The 20,878-nt window shown below is 36.5% G+C and overlaps 1 protein-coding gene across 4 annotated transcripts in view; it reads left to right on the forward strand.

The window, feature by feature from the left end:
- CASK (calcium/calmodulin dependent serine protein kinase) overlaps positions 1-20,878 on the forward strand; it is a 204,677-nt gene that overhangs the window by 140,592 nt on the left and 43,207 nt on the right. For all 4 annotated transcript variants that reach the window (XM_065677115.1, XM_065677116.1, XM_065677117.1 and 1 more), the window contains exons 11-13: positions 1,445-1,566; positions 18,179-18,256; positions 19,554-19,634. In XM_065677115.1, coding sequence (XP_065533187.1) covers positions 1,445-1,566; positions 18,179-18,256; positions 19,554-19,634 — 281 coding nt within the window. The remainder of the gene's footprint in view (positions 1-1,444; positions 1,567-18,178; positions 18,257-19,553; positions 19,635-20,878) is intronic.

The raw sequence follows: 20,878 nt of genomic DNA on the forward strand, positions 1-20,878 counted from the left end.
CATGAGTTGTAAGTAGAATACTGTAGTTCTTAACCTGGGTGTACAAGGAATGGTGAGGAGAATCCTAGGTTGAGACTTATACTAAATTTGATGTAAGTTTCTAGACTTGTAACTTATTCATCCAGCCATGAGGTTACAAGCCTTATATAGTAGGGGTTGTGTATTCCAGTTTTTCAAAGTTTTCAGAGAAATAATTAAAACTTGTTTCCTTGTGTGATTAAGAGAAGGTTAGGGTTTTGTTTTTATTGCGTTCTGAAAATGCAATACATCATAAAAGGGGTTGTGTTTAGGAAGGCCGGTAAGTATTGTTCATATAGTGAAGAATGGAATTTCAGGAAATATGTCAATTTTCAGATATTGTCTGTCCTGACAATGAATAAGCAAACAAACTAAGCACATTAAGGACAGATTTGTGAAATACAGAATGCATAGAATTCTGTCTCCTGAATTAGAATTTACGTATGAAGAAACATTCACTGTCAGACACCACCATTTTAGACTAACACTGCATATGCTAACATCTTTCCAGATGCTTATACCAGTGTGGAAAAACTGAAGACAAGGGCCGTGCTTAGATAAGCTAAAATTACTGTTCTAGTAATGCACACAAGTGGCAGCCACCACTAAGACCTGATTTTCAAAAAAGGAACCAATATGGGCTGGTTTACTGTGGATTTGTGTTGTGTTTCTGTATCCTCCCCTGCTGTGAATTCAACTGTTCTCAAGGACTTCCACCTTCCATAATGCATCTTCCTGTTTCTCCTTTCTGTCCCCATATCTCTTGCTTCTCTTTTCACCCTTACACCATATAAAAATCATGCCCACCTTTCTATGACCCAAAACAATCACTAGTCAAAAGGCAGCAAGTGCTGGGTCTGAGATAACCAGGCAAGCAGAACAAACAGAACAGAAAGCGGAGCTCATGTTACATACTTTTTTACCTTCTCTGGAGGACAGAGCAGCCAGCTCTTTCTCTCTTTTCCCTCCTCTATCCAGAAGCTGATTTTTAACAAATTTTGTGAGAGCATTGGTTCTTTCAAATTTTTACTGATTTGGAATATGTATTTGAGGATGGCCAGCAGTTAAAAAAGTGAAAAAAGAGAAGGTTGGGGTGAGAACAATGAGGACAGGCAGATAACCAAAGTAACTTACTAAGACATCATTAGAAACCATGGTAAAAGAGAGCAAAGTGAAGCTTAATAAAAACAGGCTTTAACCTCTTTTAGTTACACCATTTCTTATGTATAATTGCACTATATATGGGCACTGTTGATATGCATAAATTTTATTCTGTGAGTTTTCCTGTAAAAACTCCAGCTTTTTGAAGATCCTGTTCCAGTTATACCAGATGAAGTGAAAGTTTCCCTTTCCAAAGTTCAGTTTACCGTGAGTCTTTGCTTTATTGATTTTTATTCTTTCTTTTTTCCTGTTTATTGCCCCATAGGAGCAGTCTCACAGGTGCTGGATAGCCTGGAAGAAATTCATGCACTTACAGACTGCAGTGAAAAAGACTTAGATTTTCTTCACAGTGTTTTCCAGGATCAGCATCTTCACACACTACTAGATGTAAGTTTTCTGTTGCTAAGCAGTTTGAATGTGCTTCTGTATCTGTTGCTCATTGTGTATTTTGAGGGCTTTTGCTTTATACTAGTTACACTAGTGTTACTTAGTGTCATTTGAGAGGAAATATGCTCTGCCAACACTGTACAGTGAAAACCAAAAATGGGTGATGGGCATAATCAGAAGATGCATTTCAAAAATGCACTCTTGAATCAAAACCAAAATGCTCATGTGACCATATAGATGATGGCTGTTTTATTACCAAATGTAACAGCTTGGATACCTCAGTGAATATCACAAATCTGACAAGATGTCTATGTTTTTTACCCAGTGGAAGACACCCAGCTTTCTGATCTGAAGGTAGACGATTATGGTTGTAGAAACTTCAGAGTTTCTGAAAAATTGGTGAATGCTTTAGTTCCTATATGCAGCTTTGTAGGGATGTGGTGTGAATGTAAATGGTGCCATAGTTCCTCTGGTGCCCAAACTCTTTAAAATGTAGTAGACAACTTGTACACTTCTTACACTTTGTGTAGTGATTAGTGAATAGTGGGGCCTCCTGGATTCTGTGCATCCTTCAAGTTTAATGGATGCAAATCTTCACACACTTCTTTCCGGAAGATGACCCAGCTGCAGGGTTCTGAACTGGCCTGTATGGGAACATACGCTTTCTAGTGAAGCTTCCCCATGATGTAGCTCTATGACTCAAAGAACCATAGATAGTTGGCTGTTAAGTGTTGAGTGCATTGCTTTGGCACAAGACTCTACAGTTCTAATCTTTGTTCTTGATAACTGTATATTTTACATTAAACACTCATTGGATAAAATTATATGAAGCATGCAGGAAGAAGGGGTTAGGAGCTCATGACTTTCCTGAATTGCTTCTCCATCAAGTCATCTTGGAATTTGCATTAAAATTTGATTTTTTCTTTTTTGCCCCAGTAAGTTCATCTAGCTTGTGTTCCAAATGCTTACATTGCTCTGTCTTTTTATATCACAAGCTGCGGTATAGGAAGGTGATCAGATAATATGACTGAGAAATAAAAACCTGGATAGGAAGAGATTAACATGAGTCTAATAGTAAGAACCAAAACACTTGTGTCACTTATGCAGAAAGGTTTTAGGTATTTATTAATCATTCTTCTATGAGGAAAGACTGAGAGAGTTGGGGTTGTTCAGCCTGGAGAAGACTCCAGGGAGACCTTATTTGCAGCCTTTCAGTTCTTGAAAGGGCCCTATAAGAAAGATTGGGAGAGACTTTTTAGCAGGGCCCGTTGAGCTAGGATGAGGGGTAATGATTTTAAACTAAAAGAGGGGAGATTCAGGCCGGATGTGAGAAAAAAAATTTACAATGAGGGTAGTAAAACACTGGCACAGGTTGTACAGAGAGGTGGTGAGTGTGTCACCCCTGGAGACATTCAAGGCCAGGCTGGATGTGGTTCTAGACAACCTGATCTAGTTGAAAATGTCCCTGCTCATTGCAGGGGTTTGGACTAGACGACCTTCGAAGGTCCCTTTTAACCCAAACTATGATTCTATGTTGTCATATAACTTCTTGGGCTTTGATAAATCAGATGGCTTTTGTTTAAGCATTTTGGTCTATGACAGGTCTAGCAGACATTAGCTCATGCTTCTGCAATGCTTTTACTTTTTCCTGTTCTCTGCAATACCAGTCTGGTTCATAGTACTTCACTAATGATCTGTTATTTCTGTAATGGTCTGCCATACCCTTTTAAATGAGAAAAAAATGAAATTAATTCATATCATTTTGCCATTCTTGTATTTAAAAGTCGTAGTCATTCTCTTAGATAGAAATGGATGCATGTAAATGCACACTATTATAATATATTTGTGAGACCAAAATGCTATCAAAAAGCAGTTTTGTTCTGCTGTGTGAGAGGGGAATGATAGAATTGCATTGGTACTATCCCAGTTTCTGTTTGAGCTCTGAAAAAATCATCAGTTGTACTTGGATGAAGTTCTGTCAGGGATACTGGTTTCCTCTCTTGGAGTATTTGGGTTAATGAGGCCATCAAAACAAGTAACCTGTAAAGCATTATATACCAGTAAGTAGGAATTTTCTAATATGTTGTGAAGTTGTGGCTGTCTCTTTGCATTAAAACTACTGTTCCTTTTCCTTGGCCTTTTTCCACAGTTAAATTTGTTCTCATGTTCCTACTCTTTCTCAAGAGTTATCCTTATTTTTATATTAGGCACATGATGATAGATCACTCCTGTGACTGAAAATACCTCCTTTTGCTTCTGAAATAACTCTTTTTCAGAAAGAAGGAAAAAAAAAAAAATAAGGGAAGGTCTACCTTTGTGTTAAGAGTGCAGGTTACCCACATGTTGTTTTCTTCAGGTAATACAGGTCGCAAAATGGAGGTCTTCTTTCTCTGTAATTCATTAACTTCAGTGTTATGAGAACAGAGGTGCCTCTGAAGGCCATAGAAGCAGCAGTCCTGTCATCCCATCGATTGTTTTTAATTGATTCATTTATGTCTGTCTGTTTAGATACCTATCTCATGACTCTTCCACTCCACTTGGGTGCCAAAGCTTTTCAAAACAAGGGGGAAAAAGGTGCCAGCTACTTACAAGTAATTCGTATTTACTTCAGGCCAAATCCTGCAATACACCAGCATATCCTGATGTGGGCTTATTTAATTGGTTAATTTTGTGATTTTTTTGATTTCATTTTTGTTAAATAATTTTACAGAATCCCTATATTCTTTCAGTGTTTTATTCCTAAACAAAAGTTGCACAGTTCGTTACTAAAAACATCATTTTGTTTATTGGGGAAAGCAAAGCAAAGGGCCTCCAAGAAACAACCATTAAAAAATATTCACTACCTAAAAAAAATAAAAATTAAGGTTTAATAATTGATGTTTCTTATAAAGTGTAACTTTGGGTTGGACAATTTTTTTTTTTTTCTCGTTTTTGTTAGAAATGTCATGATCAAAATTTTGGTGAACGCTGTAGGACATTCCTGTGTCTGACATAGAACTGTCTTGGTTTATGACTATGTAAATCTTTATAGATGGTTTCATTCTGGTACCCTGTTTAGATTATAAAGAAGGTAATAAAGTTAAGTAAAGGATATAAATAACTTTATGGAAAAAGAGAGGTAAATTTTAGTAGTTAAGCAGCTTTAATTACCACTGACAGATTTTTAGAAGTCTTACCAAGTGCTTGAATTAAGATTTTCTTTTTTTCATCGACATTCATGAAAGAGATCCTGGAGGCAGTGTTGTCTTGTGTCAGCAGTACTGACAAAGAAGTTGAAAATAAATGTGAAGAGGTTACTGATTCTGGAGGAGTTTGTGTTTAGCTATTTTCTGTATCATGACACAAGATTTTACTTTTATTATTTGTTTTGAAAACTATGCTGGCTTCAAGACCGGTGCCTAATGAAGAAGATCTTTATAGATTATGTTTTATCTCTGACAATGCATCAAAGGAAGCGAGGTTTGCTAAAAAGTAAAACCAGAAGCTGCTATTTTATGCAGCTCTCTACACTGAAGGAGACAAGAGAAATCATTCTGCTATTGAGTCAAGTAGTTTGGTCACCTCTTCAGGGACACTCTCTGTGGGTGATTCTGAATGCAGATGTCGTTTGATTTACAAGTGAGATTTTCACTCGGCAGGAGAACAATACCTGCTTTTGTGTGACTGGGGCCTCCCTATGCTACTGGCTTTGTCTGTGTCTGTCTGTCCTGAGTCAGATAGTTCTCTAGCCTGGTGTCTTTTGGCTGTTAATTTAAGAAGTTTGTTATATTACTTTCATAGATGGAATCGTGAAGGTAAGTGTTGTTATTTCTGAAAGTATGTCTGCGATAGAAGCATTATGAACTTTCTTAAAAGTTTATTTTACCTCTTGCTGGCATAACACATTACACATGTACGGTTTTAACTAAATGAGATTAAATAAATTTTGGAGTAGCTGTATGTATTGTATCTACATGTGTAGCCACTTCCTTCCTTTAGAGTTTAATGTATATTCACAGTGTATATTCATTTAAGTTATAATGATTTTTAGAGGACTTTTGTCTCTTATCGGTTGCTGATAATGAGAATGTTTCAAAGGAACGTGCATCCATGCACACTTCTGAGTTCCCTTAGTATTTCTTTTGAACTTGGTCTTTCAAACAGATTTGGTCCTGAAGTCCAGACTTTTAAGGAAACATATTTTCTGTTTTGCCAGAATGAATGCTGTCTGGATCTCAGTTTAGCCTCTTACATGGTTGGCTAAATCTTTCTACTGGATTTATTTTGGTTTCTTCTGTTTACCCTCTCTATGTTGGATGTTGGCACAGTAAACTCGACCATCTTTTGTAAAAGTAGCAGTTGTTCAGCGGTGTCCAGCCATCACTGATGCTATAGTTCTCTATTTGAGAATGTTTTAAACTCTTCTTACACTTACTCCCCATTTGCTCTTTTCTGAACAAAGTGTGTTGATCTAACAATTCTTTTATATACTTTGATAAAAAAACAAGAGACATTTTGATTTCTATTTTCAGGACATTTTCATTTTCATCTTCTCTTTTCATTTAAATCACAAATAGACTAGTGGAATATCAATCATATGATATAGAAAAGAAATAAAACCAGCAACTCTGTATAAAAAGTTTAAATATTTTAATGGATCATCTATTTTTTCTATATTTTTATTTGACTAATAATGGCTTTCTGTGTGACTCACATGGTATGGTTCAAGTTTTTCAGATGAACATTGGTCCGTACCCTCTTGAATACTAATTACGTTAAAACTAATAAGCAGAACATGTTTTACTGAAACATGAATGAATTTCTTTTGCAAAAACAGTTCAGAAAGTGTGTGTGTGCTAGATGTCTTGCTAACCTCCCTCAGAACATGTTATGCTTATGTGAAATACTCCTTTCTTATTTTTAAGAAAGCTTGTTTTCCTGTTTTTAATCATCCTGTAAGAGATATGTTTGTAAGACAAAAGCAAATGGAAAATATTTGTAAAAAAAAAGAAGCAGCAGCTATGTTGGCAGGAAAGCACCTTGCTATTTGAGGAATCAAATCTGGCTTTTATCCCAGTCCAGCAGAGGCAGCATGCTCAGCCCCAGGGAGTGGGAGGGACAGTCTCACACTGCAATGGAAACTCCTTTCCCAAGTAGAGTAGAAGGAACAATGACCAAGCCTTAGGGAGAACTGTTTGAAGAATTCCTTCAGCAGGTGGGCTGGATCATCATCACCAGTGCAGTATGCTTTTTGTCTGAAAGGTAATTTCTCTGGGAGGCCATATCTGCAAGAACACTAGAAGCAGAGGCTATTCTAGGATTCCTTCTGCATTGTTTCATAGTCATTTTCTAAAATACCTTCAATTTTTAGCTTCCTTCATATCTTTGCATTTCATTTTCTGTGTTCCTGGGATACGTAGATTACTGTGCTAGTCAGCATCATCTCATTGTTTTCTTGTTTTTCCTGTTTGTCTTATGTATTTATATACAGAATTTGTCTTATATTTATGCTTCTGAGCAGAAATTATTTTTGTTCCAGGTTTTTATTATATCTTATATAATACTGATATATGACTGGGTCTCTTAAACCTAAGATTAATACAAAGAAGAGATAACAGTAACTTTTATATTGATTTTAATTTTTGATGAATGTATGTATCCACCAGTTTCCAACAATGCATAATTCTGGGTTGGGTTTCATGACACTGTGATAGCAGCTTTGTTGCACTTAGACTATTTTCTTTCTAATTAATATTCTGTCATTTCTGAATATTTATAAGCATAGAACTGATGTGGTGAATCATGAGGTGAAATTCAGCTTAATAAAGTATGTACTTTAAAGGAGAATTGTACTATTCAGCCTGTTCCTCTTCCCTGTGTCAGTGGTGTGTCATTGTGAATGTCTGTGCAAGTGCGTGTCTGTGTGCACCAACATATCTTACTCCAAAACCATAAATCCATAGACCTTAGCATGTAGAATTAAAAATTCCCTTGATTACCGTGTATTTTCATATTACTGGCTCCTGATCTGTCAAAGTACTCTAGAACAGTATTCCTGGCACTTGTAGAACATTTAGTTAGCTTCATTGATATTGTTTTGAGGTAAAGAGAAGCATTTTCATATTCGGCTTTCTACATTTTCTTCACTTTTTTTTGTTGTGTGTAGTTCAAGTTAGTTTCTTTTCCTTTTTAACCATAAGGGCTACCTATTTGGGGTGGGGTTGTCTGGGGAGGGGAGGTTGTTATAAAACTTCAGATTCTCAAATATAGTATTTCTCCAGGGGCTTGGGACTTACTGTGAGAAATGCTACAACACCTGGGATAAGTCCGCAAGTCTTGAACATTTTGCTTCATTGGTGCTGGGAGCTTTCTTCAGAATTATATTTTAGTCTACGCTTGGTTTATCTTAAAATACCCAAGGCAATATAGTAACAGCCCGGTAAGCTATCCTTCTCTCTTTGAAGTCAGCCAGGCCTCACTGCCTCTTACTTCCAGTTATGCAAGTAATTGGCTGTTACATGTTGACTGCTCTTTGTAGTAATGAGGTCATTGCAGTATATTGTTATTCTCAGTATATCATTACAAAAAATTTACATGGATGGGGAAAAACAAAAATGGCTGAAATGCCAACATTAGCAACTCCTGGTGCCAGATATGCTTCATGTCACAAAGCAGGTGAGAAGCTGTGTCCTTTGCAACCCTCTGTAATCACTGTGGACTTAACTAGTTTTATATGGATTTTATATCCCCCTGGAATGATGTTTGTAGTCATTAGCATCCTTTTCTTCAAGATGGTGATCTAACCCTGAAGAGTTAGTTCAACTGACAGAAGGCTTGAGTCTGTAGCTCCTGCTGTAGGTCATTAGTCCATATCGGAAGGGGAGAGAGTGGGGGGGGAAAGAGAGGAGCAAAGGTTATTCTGTGGGGTGTATCAAGGTGTTGTCCATGTAACATAGCTCTTTTTATAGTCTTTCCTGTGTTGAGGGATTCAATTTCCCTGGTGCTTATAGAATCATTTATGTTGGAAAAGATTTTTCAGATCAAATTCAACCATTAACCTAGTATGGCCAATTCCACCATTAAACGATGTCCCTAAGCACCACATCTACATGTCTTTTTGGTATCTCCAAGGATGGTGACTCCACTACTTTTCTGGGCAGCCTATTCCAGTGCTTGACAACCCTTATGGGGAAGAAATTTTATCTAATATCCAAACTAAGCCTCCGCTGGTACAACTTGAAGCCGTTTCCTCTTGTCTTGCTTGTTACCTGGGAGAAGAGACTGACACCCGCCTAACTACAGCCTCCTTTCATGTGGCTGTAGAGAATGATAAGGTCTCCCCTGAGCCTCTTTTCTCCAGGCTAAACAACTCCAGTTACTTCAGCTGCTTCTCATAAGACCTGTGCTCTAGACCTTTCACCAGCCTTGCTGCTCTTCTTTGGACATGATCCAGCACCTCAATGTCTTTAATGCTTGCTTGTATCTGACCAGCTGCTTGGTGGTTTAACCAGCTATCTTTAAAAGGTGGTTTGCCTTGGTTTTCTCGAGGTCAGCTTCAGTTAGATACCTGATGCAGGAAAAAAAATTGTCCTTGATATTACAAATATGTTAAAGTACGTTGCAAAATAACAATTGAAGCCTATGCCTTTCACAACAGTACTTCCGCTACATTCCAGAATGAGAGTGGAGTGGTTTTTTTTTATTGTGACCACTGAATTTATTGTGTTGCTGTGCTAATTTTCTTGGTACTGCGATGTGCGAAGCAGTACCTTTATCTCATTCTAGTCTTTAACTTCTTTGGGAAAGATAAAAGAACTAAGTTTTTGCAATGTGAACAGAGAAAAATCTGGTTTATGATGTAGGAATGGAGTTCACAGACACATGCACACATACACACACCCCAAGAAAAACTGGCTGGAAGGACTTGTGGCAGAGTTTCTGAAACAGAAAAAGATTAGAAGATGTCTTGTAGTGTGTAGTGGAGAACTGAAGGGTATCCTGGATATCTGCAGTCAGCTCATGGCAGCGGAAACTGAAGAGTTCGCACCTCCTTTAAGGAGGTAGGAAAACATCTTAGCCAGTCTACTTAAATCTAAATAGTTTTTTTGTCACTATGATTTTAAAGTGTACTGTGTATTCATTTAAGGTTATTCAGTGCCAGGCTTTGCTTACCACACTTTCTAATTTGAGAGAACATATGTTTACCTACATGTATCTCATATGATCTACAATTTTGCTTAATTGCAACCTCTTCCTCTTTGGCAAGCTATGTACATGTACTGTCTGGCGTGTCTTTTAACATCTGCTATCACTTGTTGAGAACTGCAGCACTTACAGCCAATAGAATTTTTATTATGATTATTAATATAGTCTTTTTCTTAAAATCTGCAATAAATTACTAGGTTAGAGTCCTAATTTATAGTGAAATATAATGTCAGATACTGGAGTCTGGATTCCTTACATGAATGAGGTATTTAGGGCGCCTGAAATGAAATAGAAGGAAATAAAGTCCTGTATGATTGTGAGGAGTAATGTAATGGTTCATTATTGATACATCTATGACACAATTAAAAAAGAAAAAGAATCACCTTCTTGGCACAATTTAAAAGGATGATTATGGAAAAAACCCACACACACCCTGCAGTTTGTTCTGTAAGAATATTGTCCTTAGCACTTTTTTACCTCTGAAGTGTGAAGGATTTGAATTTACAGGGGAAGTGTATAGCACACAGTAGTTTCTGTTAAAAAGGTATGCATTTTACAATAGAGCTAAAATCTGTTCATAGCTCATGTAGGCTGAAGGTTATAAGTTAGTCCCTTGAAAAGAAATAGAACATACAAGTCAGATACTACTGAACATCTTGACACGTGACCATGAGGTCTGAACCAGTGTAAGCACGTGCCTTTGAATCTGCTTTTAACTCTATCAGTTTAAAAAGAATAAAATTAGATCTAAGATTGATTTAGAACACTGTGAAAATATTTTACTTTCTATTGAAGACTGTAAAAAGCAATATGCCAAGTATGATGCAGAAGTATAAATATTTCCTTTATCATTTTAAAAGCTAAAATTGATGCTTGTCCTAGCAGTATAAGAACTCCAGTTAAAAATGGCTACACCCACATATGTAAGCACAGTGGATTTAGAGTATTGAGCTGCACAGATTTGTGTAGTCTTAGTTTCAGATTGAACTTTGTGTGATTTCCCCGCCTTTCACAACTGCCTGCAGTTTCTCTACAGGATTGTAACCTATTGAGAGAATTTAAACTTGGGCACATTTTCACTTCTTGAAGTTTTTGATCGAAAGATAGATACAACAGATATTCCAACATTTAGTTACATAACAAAATGAAAAAAATATACCTTAACCTTTCAATGCAAGATTTGGGTGATAAAATATTGAGTGGTAACATATGTAACGCCACTTGGCATCTTTGCCTGTTGCCAACACTGGCAAAGTGCTGTATGATTTCCTTCCAACTGTCTGTCACAGTTTAACCCCCTGGCAGCTAAGTATTGTGCAGCTGCTCACTTACTTCGCCACCACATTACCTGCCCCCCGATGGGGTGGGGAGGAGAATCAGAAAAAGGTAAAGCCTGCAGGTTGAAATAAGAATAGTTTAATAATTGAAATAAAGTAAAATATAATAACAATAATAATAGGAAAAAGAGAGGAATGAAACCCAAGTAGTGCACAATACAGTTGCTCACCACTCATTGACCAATGCCCAGGCAGTCCTCTAGCAGCAAGTGGCAGCTCCCAGCCAACTCTGCCCAATTTCTATACTGAGCATGACATACGATGGTATGGAATACCCCTTTGGCTCATTTGGGTTAGGTTTCCTAGCTGTGCTCCCACCTGGCTTCTTATGCAGCTCCTCAGCGGCAGAGCATGGGACACTGAAAAGTCCTTGATTTAGAGTAAGCACTGCTTAGCAATTAAAACACTGGTTTGTTATCAGCATTGTTCTCAGACTAAAATCAAAAACACAGCACTGCACCAGCTACTAGGAAGAAAATTAACTGTCTCAGCAGAAACAAGGACACTGTCAAGTAACCAAACTGCTACTAATACACAGACCCTGTGAAGGCAATAAGAAGGTTTTCTTCCTGGGTTTCTTTTTACCCCTTGGACTACTACGGAGTCAATGCATACACAGTTCTTTGGCTGTGCACTTCTTTGGGTTTGGGGGGATGTGTTTTCCCTCTGAAAAGACGACTGTGATTTTTCACAGTTCCACCTTTATCAGACAGATAATATATCTGTCACCTTCTGTCCTTTAGTTTATATTAATCCTCAGTAGAATGAACCTTGATCATTTGTGCTTTACTGAGATGCTGCTCCTGCAGTGTGTGTTGTCGCATTGTTTGCAGTCGTGTGCAGAGGGAATTGTACTAATACACAGAGAAAAATATTTGGCTCGGTTTAGGTGAGTTTCCTGTCTTCTCTTCTTCCCCCCAAAAGTTAAGTTCTTGATTTAAAATAAGTGAAGAAGCCCAAGTGTAGGATGGTTCCAAAGAAGAAAGGAAGCAGCTTGAAGTTAAAATTCCATAGCGTTGATTGACTTTACCTGGCATAATTTTTTCTTACCTGTTGTTTTAGGTAAAGACATAAGAAAATCTGGTTCATTTCTGATACAGGTAGCAGCAAGTGTAACTCTATTCCACAAGTAACACATTACGAATATGTAAGAATGCAGATGACTTTTAAAAGCAAATTACAGTTGGCCTACATTTTGCAGATAATTGTTCCTCTAAAAATCAAGAGTATGCATATTTCAGTTCTATCACATAAATAATCAAAGTGAAGTTCAGAGTTCTCTTTGCTACTGTAAGAATTTTTTTTACATAGAACATAATTCATATGTTGCGTGAATGTGAATATGTAGAAAGAAATGGAGTATTTCAAATTAACATAACCTCTGTCCGGGTTACTGAAAGTCTGAGTGCCTGAACTAACAAGTTGTAGTGATGGCAGCTGTCAGTTCTGTGGTATGACAGAAGCAAGTATTTGTCTGTTCAGACAGAATTAATGTACTGCTTCAGACTGTCTTGTTCTATTAATACTGTGTCAGGGAGACTTCGTTTTAGCAGATTCACTACTTCTGAAGCTTTCTATTGAGTTAGCTGTGTTCACTGTTTCATTGCACAGCATTTCACAGTGTAAGGAATTTGAATGCAAAGGTCGATCATGCTGCTAAGTGTATTACACAAAGAAGTTTGAAGCTGTGGAGAGCTGAAACTTGTAATGCTTTAGAGTCTAGAAAATAGAGTCTTAAAGAAGTTTCAGACTTTGATACAAGATGGGATTACAATGTGTACTGTAGAATTATAACATGCATTATAAATGAATGTTAGGTCACTGATGGTAAAATGGTAACAGTACGCTTGGGACACAGACCTTAACAGTGGAAAACAGGAGATTTAAAAGAACAAACTGTCCTTAAACAAAGTTTAAGATAAAGCTCCTGCTGACTGTGACCTTGTTACTCGGTGTGTTTTTCAGTAGGAATTGTTACCTTCAGGGATAAAGGCATAGAATCCCAGGGAAAGAGGCACCCATAGGAAGGTTACAACATTTTACACAGAAAAGGAGAAATGCAGCAGAACTGGCAGAAGAAAGAATGAGGTGGTCTATCAACTCTCTAATTGGCTTTTTAATTTTAGCACTACTTCGATATTGCTGCTTGTGAATATTATTTCATTCAGTAGATCGTGGATTTCTTTCAGACTTGCAGCACCTGAAACCTCTGAAGTAAATGGAGATCCATGATAGGGAGCTGTGAAAGGTAACAGGGCAACAAGCCTATTTGTTAGTAAATGTTGCTGTGCAAAGGGCAGCACCTCCACCCAAGAATTTTTAGATGGTACAAAACCTAAAAGTGATGAAAAAGAGTCCTCTAGTCTCACAGTATTGTATATATTTATATTGTTCACAAATCAAAAATCAAATACGTAATTACATGTTTTAATGAGTATTTTTAGATGTTTCAATTTGGAGATTTAAATACTTGAGTTTGGCAACCCAGTATCTGTCTGAAATAGAATGGAATCCTCAAAAAACGTGTTTGTGTTGAAAGATCAGGGGGTTTTATGCTGTAGCAGTTCAGTAGCTCTTGTTTCAACAAAAGTTTCTCTTTTGCATCGCAGTAACTTCCAGATTTTGGATAAAATACTGATTTCACTGTGTGATCTAGCTTTGGTTGCATTCAAGATTTGACCAGATAGTGAGGCTAAATTTCTCCTAGTTGTGATGCATCTAAATTTTTCAGTGTGACATTGAATGGGGGTTGTGTTTGGGCAGTATTATGACTCCTCTTACAGGAAACAGTTAAAAAGGAATTTCTGCACATCTGAAAAACTAGTCAGAAGAGACGAGTTTGTTGTTTTGTCTCGCCTGCCTGATTGTGGATTAGGCTTTGGGCTGTCTGCTTTTAAACATCAGAAGAAACGAGTTCCCTTTATACAGATAGAAGACAACTCCTAAGAAGCTGGGCAACTGATAGTGACACAGCTTGACTTCTTGTGGGTATTCTCTTCATACTGTTTGTGTTCTAGCATGCAAAACTTAAGCAAAATATGTCTTTTTAAGAAGTAATTTTAGTCTATTAATTAGCTATAATGTCAACGTTTGTTATATCAGGTTTTGTTAACATATCTGTTGTGTTTGGTAAGCTTTTCTATAGCAAGCTCTTCTTCTGATTTTCTGTGTAGCAAATGCAGAATTGGTGCTGAGAAGTGAGACTGAGAAGCAAAATATTCAGAAGTCTTGAAATTCTAACTATTACAATTGCTGTGGCATTTTGCAATTATTGTTAATTATTATTAGAAATTTTCAGTTATATTTATGCTTATTGCTGAGTGAAATTCTTGGAGGTTGGGCTATTGGGGTGAAGGGCAGTGTTACTTGCTGGAAAATAAAAGCATCCCAGGAAAAAGAGAGCCCATCCTTGGGGCACATACAGATTTTACTCCACTGACTGTCTCTTAGTATTACCTAGAAAAACATTCTGTTGAGGACAGTGAAGAATGAACCACGTTATTCTGTTCCTTAAGAAACCACCTTTGGCATGGTCCCTGAAGGACTTAGAGTTGCAGGGCTGCTGAAAAACAGCAGCATTGTAAACGGGCTGGTTTTCTCTGATTAAAATTGTGTAGCTAACTGCACATGTTAATATTTTCTGTACCACAGGAGTATATGAGGCTTGGCTGGAATTGTCATTAATGTTTACTTTAATCTACAATGTGTGCAAACAGGTTTCATTCACAGTTTTCTTAAACATTTTGTAAAGCATTCATTTAAAGGTGTGTTAGATTCTTACGTCTAAGGGAACAAATATTCTTCTTAATGTGTCAAAATGAAACCTCTAAATTCAGATGCCTTCAGAGTCAAATTACAGAGTTGCACATTTCTTTTTCTTAATTGCTTCTGCTGCAGCTGCTGTTTAAGTGCAAAAATACTTGAAAAATGTTGCAAAACAATCTTTTTTTTTCAAAGATTGCAAATAAGGTAGGACTGCTCCCCAGCTGGGGTGCATTAATGCATAGCATAAGCTTTGCTCCTCTTGCCAGATTCTGCTCTGTTCTGACAGAAAGCTTCTAATCATCTTCTGAAACCAATAAAGACTAATTATTATTAATGAGTTTTTTTAAAATAGGGTTCATAACATAATGCTAAAAAATTCTGTCCAGACTGCACATACAATTACTAAAATTGGAAATGAGAGATGCAGAATAATATCCTGGATGTGTCCTTCTGTTTATATGAGTCCATACCAAACAAGACAGTTTAGAACTAGATTTATTTTAGTGCCCAAAACATTCTGTGAAAGCATTGCTGAAATGGTATCTTGAAAAAAATCAACATATTAAGCAAATATTAAGAGGTACTAATACTTCCTTTGTTTGTGGATTTACTTACTATTACTCCCTATGATTTTAAAGATATGTCTTGATTGTAAGCTAAAAACTTCATGAACTAATTTGAATTAGAGAATACCATTTCAACCATGCCATGTTTTAATTAGAAATTCACCATTTAAATATGCATTTCAAGTTGGAGAAGTTCCAAGTTTCTTTTCAGATTTATTGTGGTGTTTTGTTTCCTTCTTGCTTTTTAGAGTTAAGATTGGACAGAACTTTAGAGAAAAACACATTATACTCAGGATAAATGTAATGTGGTGCAGGCTGTTTATATAGTGTTTCTATTAGACTCTGGAATGAGTGCCTTCCACTGTAATAAGCTTTGAAGGTAAAGTACCCAATAAGATTGTCTAGAAGCGATCTGCTTGTGCTAGGGAAGCTACTAAAAATACATCCTTTCTCTAATTGAGGCTGTCTTCTACCTCCAGAAACAATGAATGGATCCTGTATCTTGGGTAATACATAGGCTTTAAGCCTTAATGCAAATATGAAGGTTTTTCTTTTAAGTACTGTCAGAGTCCCTCCTAATAGTTTGATGCTTTGGAAGCAAATCTCTGTAAGTAGCATTCCTGGAAGACGAAATTTAAGTGCCATGCCTCAGCATGAGAAAATAAACGCACCCTTGTTTAGTCTGAACTTTGCCTTGATTTTTTTCTAAACATTCTTAGAGGCACTGCTTTCTACTTTCCTTTCTGCCTCCTTCCTAGTCTCAGAAGATAACTCTCCCATGATAGTGAGAAAAAACATTGTTTCTGTAAACTGCTGGTTCTTTTGTATCACAGTAACAGCAATTTGAGTCATCCGCAACTTCAGCAACTCAGCTTTTAAACAATTGCTAGAATAACTAATAAAGATATTTTCATGCTCTTATGTAATTTCATTAATCTGTTCTGTGATTTCTACAATTTCATTAAACAGGATGTATGTGTGACTCTTAGAAAAATACACTCAATAGTATTCATATTGGGTATCAGCTCCTACTGCACTTAGTACACAGTACTTAATGCAGTTTCTTAACAGCTGTATGAATGTGACACTTAACAGTTTGGAGTTGTTGGAGTTCGGGTATGTTTTGTTTACTTATTTAAGAAAAGGAAAAACCAAATAATTGTGTACACAGCTAAAATATCTCCTGAACTACAACGTAGCAGAAAGCTTGTAATTTAAAGACTTCACCAGTGGTCAATGCTGCTTAAACTGTTAAGTATTTTGGCAGCACAAGGTGACGTTGTTGGATGTGGAAGAAACTGATTTAGCTTGACTTTTCTATTTTTCCTCTTTATTTATTTGCATATGGACTTGAAATGTTCAGCATGTGGGATAGATTGTTAGAGAACACAAGGAAAATTATGATAATGCTATTGGATTGCATTTATTGCGATTTGCATCCCTTCTAAAATGGAATATTATTTCACGTGAGAAATACAAGAGAGCACTTCTGCAGCATGACAAGATTCCCTTTTTCAAATATCCGAGGTTGTCCTCAGCCAACCCATGCAGCTGTAAGCTTCTCCAAGCAGGCTTCTCAGCAACCCTTGCTGAACAGCCTAAACAGGGCGTTCTTATCAACTCATCCCTTACAATGTTAGGAATTCCAAAGGTGTTAAGAATCCCTTGTGTATTTTGAATCTTTGTTTATGTACACTATTTTGAATTTCAGTTGGATTTTGAGTATTTCCAAAGTTGAGAGACTCCACAACTTCCCTGGGCAACTTGTTGCAGAGTTTCGCCACCCTCACTGTGATAAAAAATTCTCTAATATCCTAAAAATAGTTATTTGTGTCTTTTTTCTGTCTAACATTTCAAAGAAGTCATCTATCATAAATAGGAATAATTACAGGCATGTCCATCTTCATATCATTTGCAAAGTAAGCCAAAAGGTTTTCATTTGAAAATAGTACTTATTACAATGCCTTTTTTTTCTTCAGTATCATTTATTCCTTTGAAACCTACACAGTCTTTTAGGTTTGTATTAAAGAAAGCCTGTAACATCTATCTCTAATTTGAAACTGAAGACAGATCTTTCTCCTGTTGTATTTTGCATAGTTAGGGGGTTTTAAAAGTTTTTTCAAAACAAATAATTAACCTGGAAGGTTTACCATTTCCTATTTAAAGAGTTTGGCATTCTTCTGTCCAATAGGAAATCCTAGTAAAAATAAGGGTACTTTTTATTTGGTGAGCACTCCTTCTTGGGAAGTTTTGATTTTCTCGTATAAGAGTTTGGTTTTTGTACCCTTCTGTCTTCAAGAGCATTTTTCCATATTCTGAGGTTTATTTAAATTACTGTTCGGAATGTTTGATGCTTTGATTTATTGAGACAAGCACGATATGCAGAATAATTTGATTTTATAGCAGAATATATGGCTCACAGCGCTTATTTGAGATTCATAGGATCACTTCTAGTAGAAGAATATAGTTTCTGTAAATCTGTGGAAAAAACATGGGAGGTTTGCAGAATCCCGTAACCTCCTGAACTTTCCCATGTCATCCTGTGAACTCTGAATCTATGGCACTGTTCAAATCTGGAAATGTTTAAAAATGAAAAGCCAAAACCATGAGCTGCTAGATTTTGTATATAAAACATCTGTGGCTCATGCAGTTTAGCAGTCATCTTAATTTTTATAACATAAGCAGGCTACTGTTAGCACTCGTCATTACTTTATGTAAAGTAGCATATGATTTCAAAAGTTTGTTTTCCTGTTATTTCAGCTTTATGATAAAATAAACACAAAATCTTCACCACAAATCAGGAATCCTCCAAGTGATGCTGTACAGAGAGCCAAAGAGGTAATGGCTTTTAAATATATATTTTTTTTTACTCTGAAAGTTTGATTGTATTTCAAGTGAAACATTTTTTCTTCAGTAAGACATCGATACATATTTTGTTGTATAATCTGAATTCTTTCTGAATTCCACTGTTGCTTATTTAAGTTACATAAACGTGCATCATTGAATTATGTCTGTGTTACGTACATTACTCAGTTTCATCGTTTAACCTTTGGTGCAACAATAGCGGCATTAAAAGGAATAGTCTTGTTGGGTAAATGTGATAGCTTTAATATTCAGTTTATCTGCAGAAGTTTCATATTTATATGATTAAGTCACAAAAAAAAAAAATTCTAGGTATCAGCTCCTTAAGTTCAAAAACTAAGTTTATCATAGGTAGTTCTAAGAAGAGCAGACCTAGAAATGCAATGATGGTGGCCCATTTGAACAAAGAGTAAGACACAGATGTTCGTAAGTATACCTGACAGACAGTATTTTGTTTATTTAAGTAGTAAAAGCAAAATAGCTGTATTACATATTATCAGTATAAGTAGGTGCAGTTCTTAAGGGTAGTGTCAAACACTGTTAATAGTCTATTAGAATGAACAGGTAGACTTTAAAACAGTGTGTAGTAACTGAAGTCACACTGATAGAGACCCTGAAGTCTTATTCTGCAAATTTTTCTGTAAATTAGTCCTGGAAGATGCTTTCAGAAGTAAATTACTCTACTTTTGTTTTCCAAGTAGTTGCATGTGAAAATAAAGGTGTAAGTATCAGGTTGCAGGCAAATGGGTTAAAGCTTATGTACTTCCTCTCTTCCTTCCCCCAGTGATAAGCTGAAGTACGGCTCCGATTTTACAAAATCTGGAGCTTGGAGGTGAGATAGCAGATGGACTACACCTACACTTGATGTCTTTAACAAGATAATTTGTGGGAGAAGGTTTTATGAGTCTTTTTAGTTCTGCTTTTAAACTGGTTATCTTAATAAATTGAGACCATGCGTGAAAGTAGCAATTGGTGGTGGTGATGTGTGTCTCCTATTAGCACTTCCTTTCTGATTCCGTATATTTGGCTGTTGGAGGAATACTTTCAATTGAAAAAAAGAGTAATTTCTGCTTTAATCTCTCAGAAAGAAAATCGAAATAAGGTATTTTATTCTCTTGGAGGAGCACATTCTCCTGAGTGCTCTCCTGTCAAAAATACTGTTTTGTATATTCTTATAGATATTCTGACTGATCAGTGAGGGTTTTCATTTGTTTGATTACTAGCTTTATTTAAAAGAAAGTTATCATGGGCATTTCTCCTGCTTATTTTGCAGGTATTGGAAGAAATTTCATGTTACCCAGAGAACAATGATGCAAAGGAGCTAAAGCGTATTTTAACACAACCTCATTTCATGGTAAGCAAATGCTACTCTTCTTGGGTTTATTTTTTATAATATTCTTTACATTAGAAAACTTACGTTCAGTAAGCTCTCCCTAAAATCTGCAAGTGATGAAACTGCATATAATACAATATACCTATTAATAAATATTTCTGCTGGTCTGGCAGACCAGCTACTACTATTGGTCCTCATTACTGTGCTGAAAACTGTCAACGGTTTGGAATAATCTAATTATGGAACAATTTCACTGTCTTTAGGGGAGCTGTGTTGCACTTAGAGCGAATCCTTTTGGATGTGCATAGGCAGAACTGGGATCCTTATTTTTCTTCCAAGGTCTTGTTAGGATAAAGGTGAATGAATTCATTGCAAAATAAGTGTTTATTCAACACTATTTTACGATAAATCAATAGCTTCTACAATCTAGTTACATATCAGTTCCTACTGTGTCTGTTTCACAAACCTGATTTGTTGGCAGTAATTGTCCTAAGTTCTGGGATGTGACTGCTTAATAACTTGATTCAAGTTAGTGAAGCCCAGTCTTTTCAAACTACTTAAAAGATTTCTTCTGTTTATGCTGTGGATGAAGTTAATAAGTTCAGAAATAAAAGTGCTTGCTTAAATCTGCTGTACACTATTGTCAGTTTAAAATCATGAATTTGACTTTTCCTTACACAAGGGTTATATGCAGGGGGCTTTGTGGAATTTGCTCACCTGAAAGCTGAATTACAGTAAGTCTGAAGGATAAACCTAATTTCCAGGAAAGAGTGAGCTGAAACAAACCTCATATTCAGGTATAAGATTAAATCTGGATAGCTGCATGTCCCAGTGTGTTCTTTTGTTGGCCACTGTAGCCTTGGGTGCATTTATTTTAGTACTTAAAATCAGAGGAGGAGTGTGTTTTGAAGTGAATCTCCTGATTGTTACCTTACAGTGCTTTGGCTTGTATCATGTAAAGGCCCCAGAGCATGCAAACTAGACTCCTTTCAGCTAAAATAAAATTCAAAGATGTACTCCAGAAGCCAGTGTAATCTAGCATCTGATGGGCATTCAGTCCACAGAGCAAGATAGAAGCTGGTCAGAAGTAATCACTCGTGCAACATGTTCAATGTGTACATCACATCCTAACTAACCCAATTGTTTTACTTGCCGATTCGTTCCTGTTTCATTATGCTAATTGCTAATATAGACATTGGCTTTTTATGTTGTACTTAGCGACACAGATATGCTATTGCCTGGAGATGATACCTATCCTGAAGTCT

The sequence above is a fragment of the Lathamus discolor genome, chromosome 4 (genome assembly GCF_037157495.1).
Source record: "Lathamus discolor isolate bLatDis1 chromosome 4, bLatDis1.hap1, whole genome shotgun sequence".
Classification (NCBI taxonomy): Eukaryota; Metazoa; Chordata; class Aves; order Psittaciformes; family Psittacidae; genus Lathamus; species Lathamus discolor.